The sequence below is a fragment of the Carassius gibelio genome, chromosome A16 (genome assembly GCF_023724105.1).
Source record: "Carassius gibelio isolate Cgi1373 ecotype wild population from Czech Republic chromosome A16, carGib1.2-hapl.c, whole genome shotgun sequence".
Classification (NCBI taxonomy): Eukaryota; Metazoa; Chordata; class Actinopteri; order Cypriniformes; family Cyprinidae; genus Carassius; species Carassius gibelio.
The window spans coordinates 4,213,342-4,234,468 of NC_068386.1; the positions used below are offsets into that span (position 1 = coordinate 4,213,342).

The window sequence follows — 21,127 nt, forward strand, 5'->3', positions numbered from 1 at the left end:
CCCCTATAAGTAGGGCAGAGCCGGCCATTCTTTGACAGTGGTCTTTGCCAGAGAACTGGCCATAATGCCACAATGAGATCTCGGCAGAGGGCCCAGAGCGGCTGGGCACGAGACACTGAATGTAGTTGAATGAGGACACAGAGACCTACTTACACCAAGGTACTGAGAGACAGACCCCGTAAAAAAAGAGAAAATAAGGCATATATGCTGCTAGAAATCCCTTGATATATATTTTTTTATATTATTCCATTACATTTTTAAAGCATTAGAGACAAATTATGTGTTTTTATAACGAGAACAAAAAATGTAGTCCCAAATTAGACTCTACTAAGTGAAAAAGTAGGATTAATTCAGATCGATTTAAATAGACTTGCAAATTAAGCATTTTATATTTAATTTTGATGTTTCCACAATTTACTTCATATTTACTGTTTATTGCTAGAAAATAACTGTAACATATACTTATTTAGATATAGTTTTATTTTAGTAATATTGATATACTCTACTGAATTTATTAATGGATTTTGAATGACATTTTATTTTTATATTTTCTGTTTTATTTCAGTTTTAAAGTTTTGCGTTTTTGTCATATTTATTCATTCTTTTTAAGTATGTCAGTTTTTATTTTTTATTGTTATACTTAGATTTTTTTTCAGTTAATGTTTATTTTATTAATAATAATAAACATTAATAATACTTAAAATAATAATGTTTCTTCAGCTTCAAATGTCAGCTTTGTAACAAACAAATTACATTTTAAAATATACAACTTTTAAGTTGATTTTTTTAATATACATTTCATTAGATAATTCAGATTATTTTAAAAATAAAATCTCTTGGACTTTCAAACATTTACTGAAGGTAAAGTACCTTTCACAAACCATTTGCTTATATATAATCTATATATTTATAAAAGAAAGAAAGAAAAAAACATCCATGACAGAGACAAAAGTGACTATTTCAATGAAATCATTTTATTGTTTAATGCACTGTCTCACACGAACACTGGATTTCTTTGCGTTATGCAATATGGGACAATTACTATGAGACCGTGATGGCGAATGGCTGGTACTAGATTTGCTGAGTAGTAATTTCATGTTTCGAGTCAAGCAGAAACACTTCCACATCTGTCAGCACAGTCGAGTGTGACCGGAGTCAGATGATGCCTCTCGACTGGATCTCTACACCCATCCTCATTCCTGTGTGTTCAGCACAGCATACAAAGGAAATAACATGACATACAAAAATAAAATCAAATAAAAGCAACCATTTGCCAGCTCCTACACAGATAACACAATACATTAAATCACAAACTTACACAGCAAAAAGAAAAAACTGGGGGAAGCCACTTTAGAAAGAACAAATCACCAAAAAGAAGTGTACACCCTAACTCTCCTCTGGGAGTCGAGGGTAAACGCTAGACGGGATGATTTCTGTTCTGTGCTCACCGCCCTGTGGCAGTGCAACCCCATGACCACAGCCAGAAGACAAAAATAATCCAAAACATTGTTCTATAGATTTCCATTTATGAGTTTGTTTTAACTTCTATGCGCATGAATGTTCGTTTCTCTCTATCAAAACATATACACTCATTTCATCAGTATATATGCCTGGTTAAGGCGCACCGGGGCACTTAAACTGAGTGATTTCACCCCGCAGGTTCTTTTAACCCTCCTGTGTCGGGGTCGAGGATGCGCTGTTGTAGATTAAAGCCCCCATTCCTCTGACTTCTCTTTTCTCTGAACACTTCCTGCACCCTCCTTCCTTCTAACCCTCTGTCTTATGAGTTTTTTTTCCTGGGGACGCAGTTACAGACAGAGCAGTAAATTGGGAGAGAGAGAGCGAGCGAGAGAGATAGAGAGTGGGGGAGTGAGCGTGCGATCAGCTGAATGCCATGCCGAGCCGACCCCCTGTGTCCCACGCCGTCTCTCAGCCCATCTCTTTCCACTGCCTGCAGAAGTCAGTGATGCTCTTCAGCTCCATGCCTGCTGCTGCCACCGCCTGGACAGCTGCCTGCAGCGAGAGCAATGCACAGAGAGTTCATGCATCCTACAAACATAACACCAACTGTTCTTACACAGAAACATCCGACGATCTCAATTCTGCCAGGTCTGGGTGGAGTAGCAATGCTACAATACAGCTTCGCTTTTCAGCAAAAAGCTACATTTTACAGCAAAAGTAGCAACACATGCCACATTGTATTGTGCATTTTTCAAAAAAAGTCTACCGTTTAAAGGTTTTTTGTTTGAAAGACAGTTTTATTCAGCAATTTATTTTTCAATTTTTATTTAAATGCATAAATGCTGTTATTTTTAACTGCTAAACAATTCAGAAATCAATCAAATTTTATACTATATTATAATAAAAAACCCACTATTTTACAATATTATTATATTTAACAATATCACTGTACTTTTGATCAAATAAATCCAGCCTTTATGAGAATAAGAGACTTTAAAATTCATGCATACACATATACACAGATATATACATACAAATACACAAATCAGGCTGCATTTATTTGATCCGTTTTGAAATATTTCAATCTAAAATAGCAATTAGAATATTTTTTTAGACTGTAATATATTACAGTCATGCAGAGCATCATTCCTCCAGGCTTATGTGTCACATGATCCTTCAGAAATCCTTCTAATATGCTGATTTGCTGCTCAAAAAACATTTCTTATTAGTATCAGTGTTGAAAACGAGTTTGCATGCTTAATATTTTTGTGGAAATGAATAGATTTGTTCAGGATTCTTTCATGAGTACAGAGTTCAAAAGAACAGAATTTATATGAATTAGAAATCTTGTGTGTTCATCTTTACTGTGACTTTAAAGTGCATTTCTCATCCTATGTTATAAGGTTCTACAATACCATTCTATTGTGATCGTAGAAGCTTAGTTTCAGTCTGCTAATGTCCGACTGACCTTCATGGAAGCTGATCTTTCGGTCAGCTCCTCTAGTGAGTGTCCCGTCAGGATGGTCACCATACCAGCGGTGTCTTCATCTCCACTGCTCTGAGATCCCGTCAGCTGGCGACAGCTGTCCACCATCTTATACAGGTGCCTGGAAACAGGAACAATCAGAGTTGAGACAAAACTTCACGACTCTGCTCTGTAACAGGAAGTGAAGGTGATGTGTCTTACCAGGCTTCAATGTCCTGTCGTTTTAACTTGTCTCTCTCAAAGCTTCTTCCTGACTCTTTCTGGCAGCGGATGTACCTGTTGTATGATCAGTGAGAATTTTCAGACGTCTTGTTCTATATGTCTGCTGTTTGGAAGAGTTTTACATGACCAGCATTGCTAAAACTGAGTGCTGCGCTCAAGACGTACCTGTTCCCCTTCCGAAACTCTGTCTCAAGGAACCGGATTCCATCTCTCGCTCCAGAGTTCTCTTTCTTCAGCAGATCCAGACCATCAATCACTGCAAGAGAACAGAAATTCATCTCAGTCAAGTCATTTGTACAGACACATTGACTGATTATTCCTGGCGCACGTTCTGTACAAAAAGTGCATGCTTTTCATTACATTTTTGAGGAATAAACTGGAGGAGTTTAGATCTTAAATCATTGAGAGTGCAGCAATTAAAAAGAACCAGTGTTAAAATTATGTTATGCCAATTAAAAATAACAGCAAATTAAATCACAAGAATGCCATATAGATGTCAAGCATCTATACCAGGATGATTCACAGGACTCCTGCTCTTTCTGAAAGATGGTTTCCCTTTTCCATGACCTTCACTGTTTCTAGACTGAATAAGGATTGCTAAAAATCATTTTGACATTCAGAATGATTTGAGAACAATTTTGACCAACTCAAAAATAATGATTTGCAGGTTTTACACTGAGTTTGTTGAGTTTATGCTATTATAGTATTTATTAATATTTTGAATGAGCTTATATTTTTATATATCAGCTGTGTTAATTTGAGTAATTTTGTCTTTGTCTTTTTTATATTTCTGTACAGCTTTCATTTATTTTTGTTTCATTAAATGTTATTACTTCATCTTAAACATCCTTTTTTTTCCATCAAATATTAAAATAGAAATATTTGATTTAAACTTATACACAATAACTAGCAGCGTTATTTTAGTATTATTTATATACTATTCTAGTATTTATTTTTGTCTTTTTTTATATTTCTGTACGGCTTTCATTTATTTTTGTTTCATTAATGTTATTACTTTATCTTAAACATCCTTCTTTTTTTCATCAAATATTAAAATAGAAATATTTGATTTAAACTTATACACAATAACTAGCAGCGTTATTTTAGTATTATTTATATACTATTCTAGTATTTATTTTTGTCTTTTTTTATATTTCTGTACGGCTTTCATTTATTTTTGTTTCATTAATGTTATTACTTCATCTTAAACATCCTTTTTTTCATCAAATATTAAAATAGAAATATTTGATTTAAACTTATACACAATAACTAGCAGTGTTATTTTAGTATTATGTATATACTATTCTAGTATTTATTAGTATTTTAGATTTGCCTTTTTTCAGTAATTTAGTTTTGTGCTTTTGTCATTTTTATTCTTTTATTTGTGTGTTTCAACATAGCTTTATTTTATTTCAGTTTTATAAATTTTAATGCTTTAATTTAAACTTCCTTATTTCAATTTTTAAGTTTTTCATCAAATATTTGAATTATATTTAATTTCACCTTTAATAATCAAAAAAAGAAAAAGATTGTAGTTTTAGTTAACATTGTTAACTAGCTGATCAGCAGAGTATAACCACATAAACATGCATTCACTATAGTCATTTTAATGAATAAATAAGATTTAATTGCGTGATATTTCCAGACTGCCCTGCCATCTCCAGATTTCCCACAACAGTGGAAACTCTCATTAGGAGACGAGAGGAGACACGCGGGCTGACCTGTGCGAGGGATGATGATGATGAAGCAGCCGCTGGCAGCCAGCTGTCTGAGCAGCCCCAGGTGCTGGCAGAGAACCGTGGTGTCTGGCACCAGATACGGAGACATGGAGGACTGGGCTTTGGGCTGCTGCAGACTGCCCTCCAGCTGAGAGACCTCCAACTGCAGACAGAGGAAATGCTTCATTACTGCACCCATTCATTGAGTACATCTGGATAAATGTTGTGAGCAAGATGTGCATTAATAAACAGCTGGTCTGACCTGTAGGCGCAGCTGGGCCATATCTCTCATGAGCCGGTTTCTGCGAGCTTCCTCCTCCGCCTGTGAACGAGCCGAGGCAAGGTCAATATAAGCTCTGTGTAACCTCAAAACATGACTCAGATTCTACCCTCAGAAAACACAAGCTGTGAATAAGCAGGTAAATTTATAATATTGTTTTTTAGCCCTTAATAAGGAAGAGAAAAATAGTGGACTAGTATACTGTAAACAGACTGAGACAGAAAGACATTTCTTTTTAAAGGAATTCCTTAAAGCTCCCTTAAAGAGATGAATGATTAAACAAGATATATCTTTAACCTTACGACTCTGGGAAGTGAATTACAAAAAGGGCACCTTGCTGTTTCACACATTAAATTCACTCCAAAAGCAATAATATAAGAGAAAGGAAAAAGAAAGGCTGAGAGATAAATATGAAATATAAAACTTGAGTGTTTGTTCTTCTATATAAATCTTAAGATGGCTTTGGAGATTATATTTTTTACATACTGTGCCCTAACAGTATGAAGATTAACCATGCTGCATATGTTTTATACTCGACCGTTAAAAAGTTTCATTCATATTGTTACACAAAGAACCTACTTCAAATGAATGCTGTTCTATTAAACTTATATTAGCTGAACTGTATGACTGATCAAATAAATGCATCCTTGTTAAGCATAACACACTTTCAAAATCAATAAAAAAAAAACATCTCAACAACCCCAAACCTTTAAATGGTATTGTATATGATCTCACCGTTTAAACGCACAGGACACTTGTACAATGCAGGACAAAATGGACTGTTAACCTACCGCTGATATCCAACATCTTAAAACCCTCCACAAATTCTGTGTTCCTCTTTGGATCTGCATAACGTACATTTTTTTTGCATTCAAAACACTATTTTCTGCCTAAGGACTTCATGATTCATGTGTATGAACTCCTGTGCTTCCATAAACCTCACCTGAATGCCAAAAGATGGTTTCAGATTAGATCTAACACTATCTGACATGTAAAAATAATAGAAAAATCTAAATTAAGAGGACAGTTGGATATGAGTGTTAAGAATCTCAGAAACTGAAAATTCTAATTCAAATGTTCTTATTTCGCTGTTAACACACATGCAACAAGATCTAATCAGGCCGTCTGTAGGATAGCACAAATGCAGACTAAAGCAGGCAGGACTCTCAAACTCAGCTTATTTAACAGCCGGGACACAGAGCTCCTGCTGATTGCTGTGGTCGTGCTGTAGTGGCGTGTTATGAGAGATCTGCGCTGTTCACTGCAGACTTATTCCATGAGCTTGTCATGGACTGCCAGCCATTCCTTTCATTCGCAGACCCTGAAGGTTTTAATGAAATTGTACCAGAAAGAGCCGCCTCTTCACCGGCACAGCAAGGTGCCACTTCAACCATCATTTGTTCTACCACTAAGGGCTGCATGGTTGCCTGGCAACATAAGGCTCTCAAGCTAAAGCTCACAAATATAGTGAGGTTTAATGAAAAAGCCTTGTTTTCTTTACTGTAGACATGTCTTTGTGGACCCTATCATTAAGATGCACTTTCAGTGACTATTTTTGCTAAAATTTAAGTCCTACGTGCTACTGAAATGCCCAATCGAACCAATGCATCTGAGCACACAAAAGAAATCAGCCGAGTTATCGTTTCAAGAGGAAAGAAAAGTTCAGTGTAAATCAATACAAAGCTGTTATTGCTCCACTAATAGTTTTCTTTTATCCCTTTGTATCATTACTATTCAGTCGAATGTCTTTTACCATGCGGAACTGGGCCTTGGCCTGCTGAACCAGGTTGTCCTGCTCTGATTGGCTGATGCTGGTGAAGATGCCCGCCTCCGGGTTGAAGTGTAACACGTTGCATTGGAGATTTGTGAGGAAGTGACCAAAGCTGCGAATGCAGCACACACGCACCACACACTGGACAACATGGAGAAAACAAGACATAAAGGAAGAACATGAGAGAATGCAAAAGACACTGAAGGTTAATTATACTTCCTGTAACGAAACCCTCTGCATTCTAATTAGCTGAAACCAACTACTTTAACATTAATGTGAAAAATGATATATCATGTAGGGATGAGTGAGAATCCTAAGAAATGTAAGGATTATAAATTGTTTTAGTACTTTTGAAGAAGCACCAAATAATTATATTCTAATATATGAATTTTTTTTGTTTACATATAAACTACCGCTCAAAATTCTCTTATGCACAGAGGCTGCATTTATTTGATAAAAAAACACACAGTAAAAAGAGCAATTTTGCTAAATATTATTACAATTAAAAATAATAGTTTTCTATTTCAATATTTTAAAAAATGTAATTAATTTCTGTGAGGGAAAGCTGTATTTTCAGCATCATTCCTCCAGTCTTCAGTGTCACATGATCGTCAGAAATCATTCTGATGCTGATTTGATGCTCAAGAAACATTTAGCATTATTATCAATGTTGAGAACAGTTCGACTATAAAAAAAATCTAATAAAAACACTTACTGACCCTAAACTTTTGAATAGAAGTGCATAGTATAAACTATTTTTGACCACTATTTAAATAACATTAATACGAGACTGAAATGCAAGTAAAATGTAGTAAAAACCCAATTATCAGTAATGTTGTTTTCCACAGTTTTTACTAAATGAACAGGGAACAAAGATGAAACATGATTTAAATGTCTTTGATAAAAAACAAATTGTTAAATCAGTTGTTCGCATACATTTTTGAGTCGATAAAAAAAACAGGAAATCAGTAAAACAGCATAGCTGCCACAAAAATTCTTCCATGTGTTCTTCCTATGAGCACACAAGGAGGCAAGAGTGATGGTTACCTCATCCAGAGGGGTAAGAGGGGGTCTCTGGCCTGTGAAGTCCAGGCGTCGATGGGCTACGCTGAGGGCAGGGAGGTGGCGGAGGGCCAGATCCTCTGGCAAGAGCAGTGTCTGGACCAAACCAGGCTGCTCACACTCATTCAGCAGGTCTGTTACATGCTTATTCAGACCTAAATCTGCAAGAGAACAGGAGAAAAAGGTCCTATTATTATATAAAAAAAAATAGGGATTATAATCCATTTATAAACTGATTTCTCTTACCAGTTTCTAACATCTTGCTGCCCACAGGAAGCAAATTAAGCAGCACTGAGAGTCTGTTCCACAAGCTCTGAGAACTCTGTTTGGGTAGATACCAAAGACCAACATGTATACAATGTATAACAGTAGCAACGTGTAACAGCAACAACACATAACAATACAGAAGCAAACAAACGATTCTGCTGGTAAAATGCACAATTTCAGAATCACATGTACCTGAGCGCACATGAGGATGATATCAGTGTTTGTCCTCAGCCAATCCAAGAATACCTTCACCACCTGGATGAGACCCTGATTTGTCAGAATCTCCAGTCGCTCAGAAAGAGTTTTCTCACTGTGAAGCGAATGGTTGCTGTGCTCACTGCCCTCAGATTCAGAGTCAGGATCTGCGTACGACAAATCAAATAGTCATAGTTTTATGAGAATGGACAAAAAAATTCACTTTCTGTAGTATATATATATATATATATATATATATATATATATATATATATTAGGGGTGTAACGATACGCGTATTCGTATTGAACCGTTCGGTACGACGCTTTCGGTTCGGTACGCGGTACGCATTATGCATACCGAACGGTTCGTTGGAGTAATTAATTATATTTGAAAAAAAAAAAAAAAGAGACAGAGAGAAATATAATGATATGCGTTCAACAAGGTAGCCCAATAACCCAAACAACGTAACAGGCAACGCCCCTGACACTCCCGAAGAAGAAAAAAACACCATCTTATATGTTTATGTTAGGCTACTCAGCAGGCGCTCGCTCACTCAGTACGCGCTGAAGGCTCGTTGCAAAATAGCCAATGCGTTTAACAGACTAGAAATGAGAAGATCCCCCAATAACCAACAGGTCTGGTGTTTGGGTGCACTTTGGATTCCCTTTAAGCTATAATGGTGATGGCAAGAGAGTGGTGGATAAAAAAACAACGGTATGTCGCATCTGCAACATGACAGGGTACACCAGCGGGAATAAAAAAAAAAAAAAAAAAAACACCAGCGGGAATATCTGGGATATATGCGTCAGTACTATCTGGGAAAAGACGAAAAAAAGGAGAAACATGCACGCAGCAAACTATCCCTGCAGCATTTAGAAACTATAGCTTACAGGGAATCCAACCCAAACACCAGACCTGTTGGTTATTTTAGGATCTTATATTTCTGGTCTGTTAAAGGAATTCGACATTTTGCAACGAGCCTTCAGCGCGTGCTGAGTGAGCGAGCGCCTTAGGGGCCGTTCACATATCGTGCCTAAAAACGCATGGAAAACGCTAAGCGCGTCTTTCTCCTCCTTTCCAAAGCGCTTGGGCAGAAGCGCTCATGAGGCGTCTGTCTTTGCTAAGCAACAATGACGTGCTCTCTCCATGAGACGCGGAAATTTCAGCGAAGGATAAATGGATTTGCAGCTCTAAAAATCGCTTGCAGTAGCTCTGCTACTAAATTTATTTCAAAATTGCAATCCATATACAACTATGATCAGCTGATCCTTCATCTTGGCTGAGCTCTCAACGTTGTTACGGGAAAGGATGAAGCTGATTGGTTAGTTCTTGTCACATGACCCGCGGTGCGCTTGCGGCATTCTGAAAAGTTGAGATGTTTTTACATTTTGCTGTATCTAAAACGTATCGAACCGAACCGTGACATCAGTGTATCGTATCGAACCGAACCGTGAATTTTGTGAACCGTTACACCCCTAATATATATATATATATATATCTGTAGTATATATATACATATATACATACATGCATACATACAAAATGAAATCTTTATAATAAGAAATTTCTCATGCACCAAATCAGAATCTAGAAAGATTTTTGAAAGATCATGTGACAAAGCTGAAAAGCTTAAAATTCAGCTTTGAATCACAGGTATAAATTTGATTTTAAAATACAGCAAAACAGAAATAAATTATTTTCAATTGTAAAAATATTTTACAGTTCTAATGTTTTTTTTCTTCTGTATTTTAGATCAAATAAATGCAACTCTGGGGAGCAGAAGAAATTTCTTAATGGTCCGGAACGAAATGCTAATGTAAAGCATAAAAATTAGATTAAGAAAAAAAAAAAAAAGTCTAAATTAATTGAAAAAACTCAAAATCTATTTTCTGTAAAACAAGTTACCATTGTCATTGGTTCCATTAGCAATCTCTGGACTCATGCTTCTTGGTATTTCTCCAGTAGGAGGCGGGGCTTCTTGGACTGGAGCAGGGTTTGAGTCTGGGATGGGGTTAGTGGGAGCTGCAGGCCGGAGCAGAACATTGCTAAAGGTGGGGGCGAGTCGAAAGCAGCGTTTGGCTTGGAAGAGCTGAGAGGACATGGCCTGCAGGTTACTGCTGATGCTGGTGTCATTAGACACTGATGGGCCATTGGTTACTGGAGGTGTAGAGTTTTCCTCCCTAGACGGTTGCGGTTGCTCATCTTCCTCTTGCTGCTGCTGTTGTTGTGGTGCATTCTCGGCATCCTCCATGTCTTCAAGGTCCGAACGAGATTCCTGACTGTTCATGTCGGAGTCCGTCTCGACGTCAAAAGCTGTGCCGCCCTCATCCTCCTCCGAACCGCTTTCCCAGCTGCCATCCTCTGGCAGTGGTCCCCTCCGCCCTTCTCTTCCTAAAGAGTTTATCTGGACCCTAGCAGATTCCAGACCGTCGACTGGACCCCTGCCTTCCCCACTCTCTTCTTCGTCACTCTCAAATCCCTCGCTCAGGTCACTCTCGTCCTCCTTGTGAGCGCAGCGTCTGCGGCGAAGCATCGAGAGCCGTGAGAACTTCCGCTTCTGTTTTTGCTTTTCCTCAGCTGATCTTTTGTTCTCCAGGCTTTTCTTTGTCCCCGGGGTCCTTTCGTTCCCCTTAGGCTCATCTTCCTCATTTTTCCCCTCCTCGTCCTCCTCTTCATCATCTTCCTCTAGGGAGCCGTTCTGCAGTTTTCTCTCCTCTGATAGAGCAGCACTACCATGATCTCTGGCATCAGCGTCGTCTACAAACGAACAAACGCATTGCATTGGAAACGTTAGTTTTAAGTGAAGAGTCACATGACAGCAAAAAGCAGAAACAAAAGCTTTTTTCAAATCCTAGTGAGCTGGGATCCTAGTGCTTCATGAAAAAAAAATAATAATAAAATAAATTCCCATGCTTTCTATTATTCCAAATTTTGGTAAGAATCTAAGGCAGCACTGAAAATATTCTTCACAGATCCAACAACTTCTTTGGTATAAGTAATATTACCTTATATCAGAAAGACAAAATTACATTTAAAGTCGCCATGAAATCTTAAAAAAGCGATAGTCTTTTCTTTCCTACTGTGACGTAAATCTGAGTGAAATGGTTTCTGGAATGTTGGGTGCGATTTTGGCTGGAGTTTGATTGACAGGCGATCTGACCAACAAGACAGAGCAGGTTACTTTTCGAATTAATCTATAAGTCTATAATCTATAAATCTATAAGTCTCTTCAGCATTATGACTGGACATATCCAGCGACCAGGTGATTAAGTCTAACTTCTTTTCTGAGTCTTACGTCAGGAAGAGATGGGATGTCATTCAGAGGGGGAGGTTAATGTTTTTAGTTAAAGATCACAAGTACATATAAAAAAAGGGGGAAAAAGTGCATGGAAAAATCAATTATAACAAATACTTCAACACTGTGTAGATTTTTAATTGTCATTTTTGATTTCATGGTGTCTTTAAGCAAGGGAAGTACCTGTACCAGTGTTATCAGTGCGCAGGGGTGGGACATCACTCTCGCCCTCCTCCAGTTCAGCCTGCAGTCGAATGTTGACATGATTGACCAAATGGGAGAACAGAGCCAACGTGAAAGCGATGGAGGCACTGTACTGCTTTGAAGCTAGAATTAAATTAAAGTTGCACAGATGAGATAGTACTTCATTTGCAACAAAAGTTAAATAAGAACTGTCATTTGAAAGCTTCCAACAGTTCCCTACACGGGCATTGAATTGACAGATATTTGATATATCTTTTTAATATCTTGACTTTTCCAAGGATGGGAAACAATTTTTAAAATACCCTGATTTTCCAGGTTTTTCATAGCATAGCATGTATTCACATAGACTGAACCAACTAACCAATACAAATGACAAAAATAAAAAACTAAATATTTAACTAAAATTAAATCATAAAAACCAGTTCAAAATATTAATAAATACTATAAAAGTAAATATATGTTATAGTTGGAAAAACAGTGGTCAACCTAGTCTTAAGCAAGTTATTAAAGCAACACTACGTAACGTTTTCTGTGCTCAAAATTTGCAAAACGCAGGCGTTAAAGCAAAAAAAATTAATTGTACTGATTGTATTGAAAAACACTGTTTTTTTTTTGTTAAATATGAGGCAAAATCATCACAATTAAAAGAACCAAAGACTTAAACTACTTCAGTCTGTGTGCGCTGAATTTATTACACGAGTTCTACAATTTGAGTTGAATTACTGAAATAAATGAACTTTTCCACGACATTAGAATTTATCGAGATGCACCAGTTATATGAACATAACCAGCTTTAGCCCATTATGTATTAAAACAAATACCTGCAGAGGTACCTGATGACGTATCACTTTACAGTGTGATTAAACAGTGTTTAAAACCATTACTTTTTAATATTTGGCCACACGCAGAAACTTTTATTTTGAAATCACGATGTTCAGAGACATAGGTTGATGTATTTTCCTGTGTTAGCAAAGGTTTATAAATTATTTATGTTACAAATCTAGTGAGATAATGCTCACTGTTTTCCTAGATGAACGTTAATTCAAATTCACTGCGTTTACAGAGGAAGAGTTTAGCCCCTTTCACACATACAGTCTTTACTGGTAAATTACCGGTAAGTTACCATTAATAGATCATGTGTGAACAGGACCTTTTCAAAAATCCCGGTAAAATTGTTCTGGCAATCATATCTTATGGAGATGGCATGATTACTCTGAGCTGTTTACAAAGCTCTGCTGCTTTAGAATTAGCTTTTCTATGTAAATATGCGCTAGATCTTTGAAAATGTATATAATGAGCGAGTACACCATAAATGAATCTACAAAAATGCCTTTTTGTCTTATCCCAAATATCTACAGTACATTTATAACAAGTTATTATATTTGGACTATTGTTGCCTGTTCGGGTCGTCACCACTGCAGAGTAACACATACCTGCATGAATCGCCTTAGACATAAATTTGGAGAAGTAGCTCTGATTAGAATGTTCTTCTATTCGTGCAGTTCTGTTTATTAACCGCTAGAGCACCAAAATTTACATAGTGTTGCTTTAAGTATCATTTGTCCTTCACAGTGTTTTATCTGGTCAGAATGCAGTATTACCAGGAAACTGAGCTTGTTGTATTATGTATCAAAATCAAAATAGGCCTGTGACACACAATTGGCAATCCAAATAAAAATAACTTTCATGAAACCAGCACTATTTTTAGATTAGTGAAGCAGTACCTGTGTGATCATTCAGTGCAACATAATTAAGGACATGATGATTTGTGTAAAATGAGCAGCCGATGTTGTGATCAATTCTTTCGGTCCATACTTACCCCCTCTCTTCAAACTGTGCACCACCATAAGGCAAGTCACCACCATCTTGAATATGAGGCTGTCAGGAAGCACAGAACAGACGGAGTCGTGCTCTTCCTCCTCCTCGCTGGCTGACTGGCTGCCGTGAGCAGGAAGGGGGAGGTAGAACAGCACCAGGTTAAAGTCTTCCAGCACAGACTGGCACAGTGATGTCAGCTCCGTCTCCATCAGACTAAAGAGGTGACAGGATATTAGTCACGTTGATTTGATTCTCAAATGATATCTTACAGCTGAGGAATGATTTTTAATAACATAAAACAGGTTCAGCTGGAGGTGATGCTCTCACCTGTTCTTGGGCTGCAGCAGACTCTGCAAATACATGAAGCTCACCAGAAGTCTTTTGATGTCTTTTGACCTGAAGCAAGAATATCTTAATTAATGTGAGTGCTACTTGCCCATGCTAGTCTACACCATGATGCTAGAATGCTTTATGGTATGGTTTCCAGAAGATTTGTGCCCCAATCCGAATACTGTGTTCAGAAAGGAAATGACGTGTACTATGGAACCCCTATAGGGAATAAATATTTCCGTATTTTCCGGACTATAAGTCACACTTTTTTCATAGTTTGGCTGGTCTTGCGACTTATAGTCAGGTGCGACTTATTTATCAAAATTAATTTGACATGAACCGAGAGAAATGAACCAAGAGAAAACATTACCGTCTCCTGCCGCCAGAGGGCGCTCTATGCTGCTCAGTGCTCCTGTAGACTCTCACTGAAATCATAGAGCGCCCTCTCGCGGATGTACATGGTAATGTTTTCTTTTGGTTCTTGGTTCTAAACAAATGCGACTTATAGTCCAATGCGACTTATATGTTTTTTCCCTCATCATGACATATTTTTGGACTGATGTGACTTATACTCAGGTGTGACTTATAGTCTGAAAAATATGGTAAATATTTTAATGCTTTCTCTCGAAATTATATTGTTGGGTAATTATACTGCAATCAAGCTGTGTGTCACATTCAGTTACTAAAGTCAAAACGATGAAACTGTCTTCAAGTGCGCACAGTAACTGAGGTTTAAAACTGTTCAAAGTAAAGGCTCAATAAACTAACGCACAGATTTAATACACAACGTATCAATATCTCTTCCCTTTGTACTAGTGATGTCCGGTTCGCAAACGAATCGTTTGATTTAACCGGTTCTTCTTAGTGAACCAAACTTTTTTTACATAATTTTTGAAAAACCTTAATATGCTAAATATAAATTACAATGGTCACTATACAGATAGGATTATGCTTTAGGCTCAGTATTAATATCAAGATTATGAATTTTGTTGTTCACCAAGGAAAAATAACATGTCTGGCTAATTAGATACAGCACACATATCCTTAAAAAGCTGCATAATTTAAGTAATCATTTATGTCCCCATCCCAAACAATGCAGGACAAGTAATGCGTTGATGATTAATACTTGGGGATGGGGGTATATACTATGAGTAATAATAGTAGTAATGATTGTTCTAGACAGCACCAGTAATAAAATGTACAATAATAATAAAATACATTTAACTTAAAAGTTTATTTTAATTCAGGTATATCCTATTTACTGTATTAATGCATTTAGTCTAAATGTGTATGATCCATAAGTGCATGATATTCAGATCCAAACAACAACAGCAACAAAACTGTTGGAACAGAAAAGGAACACACTAAATGCATCAAATATATTTTCAGAAACACTCCTCCATCCTGTCTTTATATATGAAAGAGAGGGAACACACCTCTGGCGTGATGGTGACAGTTTCTTCATCTCTTGTTTCTTCACCTGGTGGTACATCTTGGCTGCCTTGTCAAACAGACGCTTTAAATTCCCATAAGCGCCATCGAAGGGAGTCTCTGACTGAATACTATTTGACAGGAAAAACCAGTTTGTCATTGATCATGCAGGGTTATCAGATTCTTCACACACTAGTCATACTAAAGATCTGTAATGCTGCTGTATCCATTTATTGTCCATTTAAATATGATGCTGTTCTCAGATAACTTACCAGCGCAAGTAGTAGTAAGTAGCCTCCACATTATAAAATTTACTTCCAGCAAGTGTACCCAGCTGATTAAACGGCATGCCTGTAAAAGACAAAAAAACAATTCCCCAATGCAATAGCATGAAAGTCAAATAAAAAAAAATTAAAAAACAAGGAATCTATTAAAACTTTGTAAAAATTCACTGTTAAACAGACAAAAGCATGCTCTCCAGTACCAGGAAAAGGTGTTGTAAGGTGGATGTGAGAAGCAAGGACTTGCTCACCGACGTGAGGTGCGACAGACAGGGCCTGGTGATAGAAGCGCTCCGCCAGCTGCTCTGCCTCCACTCCCGCCAGTTCATTTTGGTACCGCGCTTCATAAACATTAAACAGCTTGATTTCAGATTATGTGAACATAAAAATCACACTGCAAGACAGAGATTTTTTATTAAATATCAAGTGAGAACACACTTACCAAGATCTCCCAAGTACACAAGGCATCTGTGACACGCCATCTGGGCCCACTCCATCTCTTTAGGGGTGGCTGAGACTGGTTTCTTACGACCTGCAGTCATTAATCAGAGACAGATTATCTAATTAAGAAATTTTGCTAACACAGTATTCCAAAATGTTTTGACCATTGGACTTCTGTAATATTTAAATGACTTGTACAATCAATTATGAAGACTTGATCCTAGAGCTGGGCGATGTATCGAATATTAGCGTTAATATTGGAATAATTTTGACGTCGATATAAAATGTGAAAATATCGGGGATTTAGAATATTTCTCATTCAAGCATACTTTCCCAAAAGAACGCACCGAGTGTCCAAAAAATGAAAATGTCACTGCGGACTGCTCTACAATCCTCTACTATGAGAGCTTTCTAGAAAGCAGTTGCCAGATAACAAGAGTTTAAATCCCCGAATCAGAGCTTCATTGTTACAAGGATACATTTTCTTCCCCGTTTCTGCTTTTTTTTTTTTGCAATCTGGCAACCATTGACACGTGCTTATTCCTCATTGTGGAAGCACCGCAGACGATGATCTGAAAACCCTAACAAGCAGGAGTTTAGCAATCTAATGAAAGCGTTGTTCAGGTGGTCTTTGTTTTATCATATCGACTGTATTGTTTGTGATTTGTGATCGCTGAATAAATGCACTTACTGGACCACTGATGTTTGGATAGAGAAGCATAGACTATGGGCATTTGGAATTACTATTATGGAATTACACTGTTATATTTACCAGTTTTCATAATATAAAGAGAGTGCAAAAGTCTTTGGTATTCATTTATATATATATTTATTTATATTTATATAAGAAATAGCTAAGTGCTTCAGCAACTAGCTCCCAATCTAAGAGGGTTTCTAGCATCAGTAGGAACATAGTTTTCTGAATCAGAGCTTCTCTTAAATCCACAGACAGTTGACAGACTTGTGTTCTTAGCTAAAAAAAAACAAAAAAAACTTGTAAAATAAAAACATTTAAATAAAATACTTATCCCTGTTGCATAGTTTAAATTATGAATTGCATGCACTAAAAAGTTGACAGAATGCACTTTCTGTACTTGTTTTGCACTACTTCAGTTACATATAGGCCTACATGTGTTAATTTAATAAAAAGCAGTAAGTGATCACTTGGTCTAGATTTTTTTTAAACTGCTTAAATTAGTTGTTTAATCTAAATTGTTTAATGGGAAAAATAAAATAAAAATGTATTATTTACATGCAAATGCAAACATATCGAGATATATATCGAATATCGTACAAATTTTGACAATATCGATATATATATATATTTTTTAGATATAGTCCAGCCCTACTTGATACCAATTTTCCATTATCCTTAAATAGATTACATTCACAAAAATTGAATCTCTAGACAATTATTTTTCAGGTCTGATCTTTGATATTTTCAGGTTCTACGTGACAGTGGGAACCCTGACTATTCTGTTTATGAGGTAGACATATTTCCCAAAAGATTTGATCAGTGAATTCTATGAATTTTCTAGTTATTGTTATTACTTCATAATATGCATGTCTCACCGATGAGTGGGTCGGTGACATGTGTCCAGTCGATGCAGTCCTGTAGCTCCAGCTGATAGTGTGACTGGATGTAGAGCAGCAGGTGTTGAAAGAAGCCCACCCCAGCGATCAGATGGGTCCTGTAGGCACACTCCAGAGCACTGCGGCTGTGAATATGCTGCAAAGAGAGGCAGGATTTCAGCCTGATGCCAGATACCGCATCAAATAAGAGTACTTTAAATTATGGAATGTGTAGTGTTAGATGACAGTACCTTCTTGTTGGTCTTGATGACCTGAATGACCTCATAGTAGACCTTCCTCCACAGCAGCTCTTCTGCCTTGCGTCCATAGTCCACAGGGTGCAGAAACATCAGCTTTACACAAAGTTCCCGCAATCTGGTAAAAAAAAAAAAAAAAGTAAGAAAATAAGAAGCCTTGATATGTAAGTATATGGGAACTTTAATGAGTTGTTGTGTCCTAAACAGTTGTGACAACAATAAAAGCTCTCTCTTATCCATGTAAATACAACATAATCAGTCCAATTATACTGTAGCGTCTGGTCGGGTTGCAGAGACAGTGAACTCGTGCTTACTTGTTCCTCAAACTGATATTCTCAGGTTTGAAGACCTCCCTATATGATGACTTGCCGCTGATTATAATATCCAACTTATGCACCGTTTCCACAACAGCCCTACATAAAACAGAAAAGAAATGAGGAAAACATTGTTACATACATCACTTTCTCACAATATAACAAATCCCATTCCACACTTTCAGTTATTAACGTGTCGTTTTACTTGCTACAAATTAGCTTTGTACTAAATTAAACCTGCTGTCATTTTCTATATATTACTAAAGATAAAATGTAGAATTTTAAGAATTTGTAAGAATTAATCGATGATATTAAATGATTAGAAGATGAAAGATGAATTTCAGCTGCCCCTAGAAAGCCCATTTAATCATAAACGATACATTAATTTATAAGGCCTCTAAATTATCAACATTATCAAAAACTAAAATACCCTTTGTAAACAATCTATTAGATATCTTCTGTCATCTAAGCAAAAGGGCCTTTAGAATAATTCTAAAAATACACGATATATATATTCAGTATTCTTTAATTGTGTATATATATATATATATATATATATATATATATATATATATATATATATATATATATATATATATATATATGAATGATCCATGATCCATGAGATCATATTGCAGATCCATATTCTCATATATCACATTATTTAAGCCACAGAAGCGTAATGTTTAAGCATGTTAAAGCATGAATATCATGATTACCTTACAAACTATAAGAACTTTATTGTACATTATTTTTATATATGTCATGTTAAAGCATGAATATCATGATTACCTTACAAGCTATAAGAACTTTATTGTACATTATTTTTATATAAGCTCAGTTTGGGCCTCTGAACAAAATTATATTCAGATCCATGAGATCATATTGCAGATCCATATTCTCATATATCACATTATTTAATCCACAGAAGCGTAATGTATCAAATATGATACCAATCTGTTTCAAAGATTCTATTCTACGTTTTATTTTAGGGTTCTATAAACTATTTCATTTCAAATAACTAGATTTGTCTGTCTATTATACACAAGTACAATCCATACTTATTCAGATGCTTAAAATACGTTTAATTCTCATACAATTCTGGCCTTTCATTTTTATTTACGCACATCTGTCCTTTTATAGAAACTAAGAGTACCTTTAGACATAGATCACAGAGTAAATTTAGATTTAATAGCTATAATTTGATGCCAGGCATGCCAAATACTTTAAGATTTCCAGATGAGACATTATGAACACGCCGCATATTCAAGTGTCAAGTGTCTCGTTCAGCATTATTCCTTTGTGAATGGTTTCCAACCGTTCTGACCCATAAAAAAATAAGATATATAAAGCGTTACAGATATTTTTTTAACAATACCGGACTGCTATCAGCACTCTTACCTGTACAGCCGTTTAATATGAAGCACTTTGGCCTCTGACTCGCTGTCTTGACCCGGTCCGCTCATCCTAGCAGGGATAATGCTGCTGCTGTGGTCTGTTTTCGTGGATCTTGTTTTGGTTCGTTCAGTCCCAGTTTAGCGCGCGGCTAACATTAGCAGGCTAGCTAACTCACCTATTTCCCTCAAATTACAACTTGAACACAAACGCTGTCGTTCCTGACCTCCCCCGCCACCGGCCGTGATACCCATCCGTTCGGAAGCCGGTGTGTGTGCTGGTGTCGGTTCGGGTCAGCTGTCACATTTTGAAGGGGTTGTGTTCGCGTTTTTGTCGCTCATCATTCCAAGTGTCGCTCCGCAAGCGGCCATTTTTCCCCCTCCCACCGCACACAGTTCAGCGACCGCTGCAAGTATCGCGACAATTGATATATTGCTATACCGCTGCAAAAAGTATCGCGAGAGTTTCTTAAGGTCAAGTTCTTGGTCAAGTAGTAGCGCTTTGCTGCAGGCGAGCTGATCACTCGCTAATATGACGTTCCTTCACAGAAATTACTGTATGATGATGAGTACTGGCAAATGAGTATGTTGTTAAGTTATAATAAATAAATATATATATTTTTTTTATTCAAACTGTGATAAGCTTGCTGAACTTTTGTTATTTTTAATTTATTTTCTTGTTGTTGAAACCAACTTTCCAGTTTAGGAATTGTATATATTGTCAGACATTTGTAATGTGTTATGTTCTTTAAGGCATCTTTTCTCACCACTTTAAATCAATTGATCAACCAGAGATATTCAGAGCATGCAATTGGCTTTAAGGAGAGGCCTCTAAAACCATAACTACTAGCCTCATTGTTCATTCAATGGAGTTTAATTGTCATTCACCTGCAATTAAACCAATAATGTTGTCATTTCAAAGTGGTCCCACCTTCTAAATGTTTGCTGTGATGGACAGATCATTCAGCTAGCAAAATAGCTGCAAAGGGAATAGCAAATAATTTTGTATTCAAAGTCAAAAGGCAATTACAGCAGATTTCTTTTTTATATTTCAGGGGGGGAAAAAGACCTTGGATGTGTGTATCTTCTAAATTCTGTTGATGATTACAATACTGTTCTAGCATAACACCTCATTTCAGGTTTAACTAACTAAAAAAATAACTGCTTAAAAGATCCTCTCTTTCACTATATAGTGCATATTTAAGGTAACAATGCAATGCATAATATCATATTATTAATATTAATAATATGAGAATATCTGTAGTCAATAAATGAGAGAAATCCAGCTAGGATGTTTTTTTTATAAAAGCACTGATGTTAATTTACT

General features: G+C 36.6%; 1 protein-coding gene across 2 annotated transcripts; it reads right to left on the bottom strand.

Annotated features, from left to right (window-relative positions):
* Positions 1–952: 952 nt before the first annotated feature.
* On the bottom strand, positions 953–20,288 carry LOC128030698 (nonsense-mediated mRNA decay factor SMG5). 2 transcript variants are annotated; one of them, XM_052618540.1, is made up of 22 exons: positions 19,808–20,288; positions 18,407–18,505; positions 18,087–18,210; positions 17,836–17,992; positions 16,265–16,354; positions 16,074–16,163; positions 15,814–15,892; positions 15,547–15,672; positions 14,108–14,176; positions 13,782–13,993; positions 11,942–12,085; positions 10,369–11,220; positions 8,460–8,629; positions 8,247–8,322; positions 7,986–8,161; positions 6,921–7,079; positions 5,150–5,209; positions 4,891–5,050; positions 3,335–3,425; positions 3,149–3,223; positions 2,930–3,068; positions 953–2,013 (listed from the first exon to the last, which is right to left on the bottom strand). In XM_052618540.1, exons 1-22 carry the CDS (start codon positions 19,870–19,872, stop codon positions 1,930–1,932), a joined length of 3,297 nt encoding a protein of 1,098 aa, XP_052474500.1. In that variant the 5' UTR covers positions 19,873–20,288; the 3' UTR covers positions 953–1,929. The 2 variants fall into 2 exon arrangements, with proteins under 2 accessions (XP_052474500.1, XP_052474501.1); XM_052618541.1 differs by having other exon boundaries at positions 11,948–12,085; positions 19,808–20,195.
* Between the last annotated feature and the right edge of the window lie 839 nt (positions 20,289–21,127).

What these genes read in the sequence shown, in the direction of transcription:
- LOC128030698 (XM_052618540.1), bottom strand. Translation starts at nt 19,872, where the DNA reads ATGAGCGGACCGGGTCAAGACAGCGAGTCAGAGGCCAAAGTGCTTCAT. An exon ending in GCACAGTTTGAAGAGAGGGG is followed by an intron (nt 12,086 to 13,781) that starts GTAAGTATGGAC and finishes ATTTAATTCTAG; the next exon opens with CTTCAAAGCAGTACAGTGCC. An exon ending in CAGCAAGATGTTAGAAACTG is followed by an intron (nt 8,162 to 8,246) that starts GTAAGAGAAATC and finishes GTTCTCTTGCAG; the next exon opens with ATTTAGGTCTGAATAAGCAT.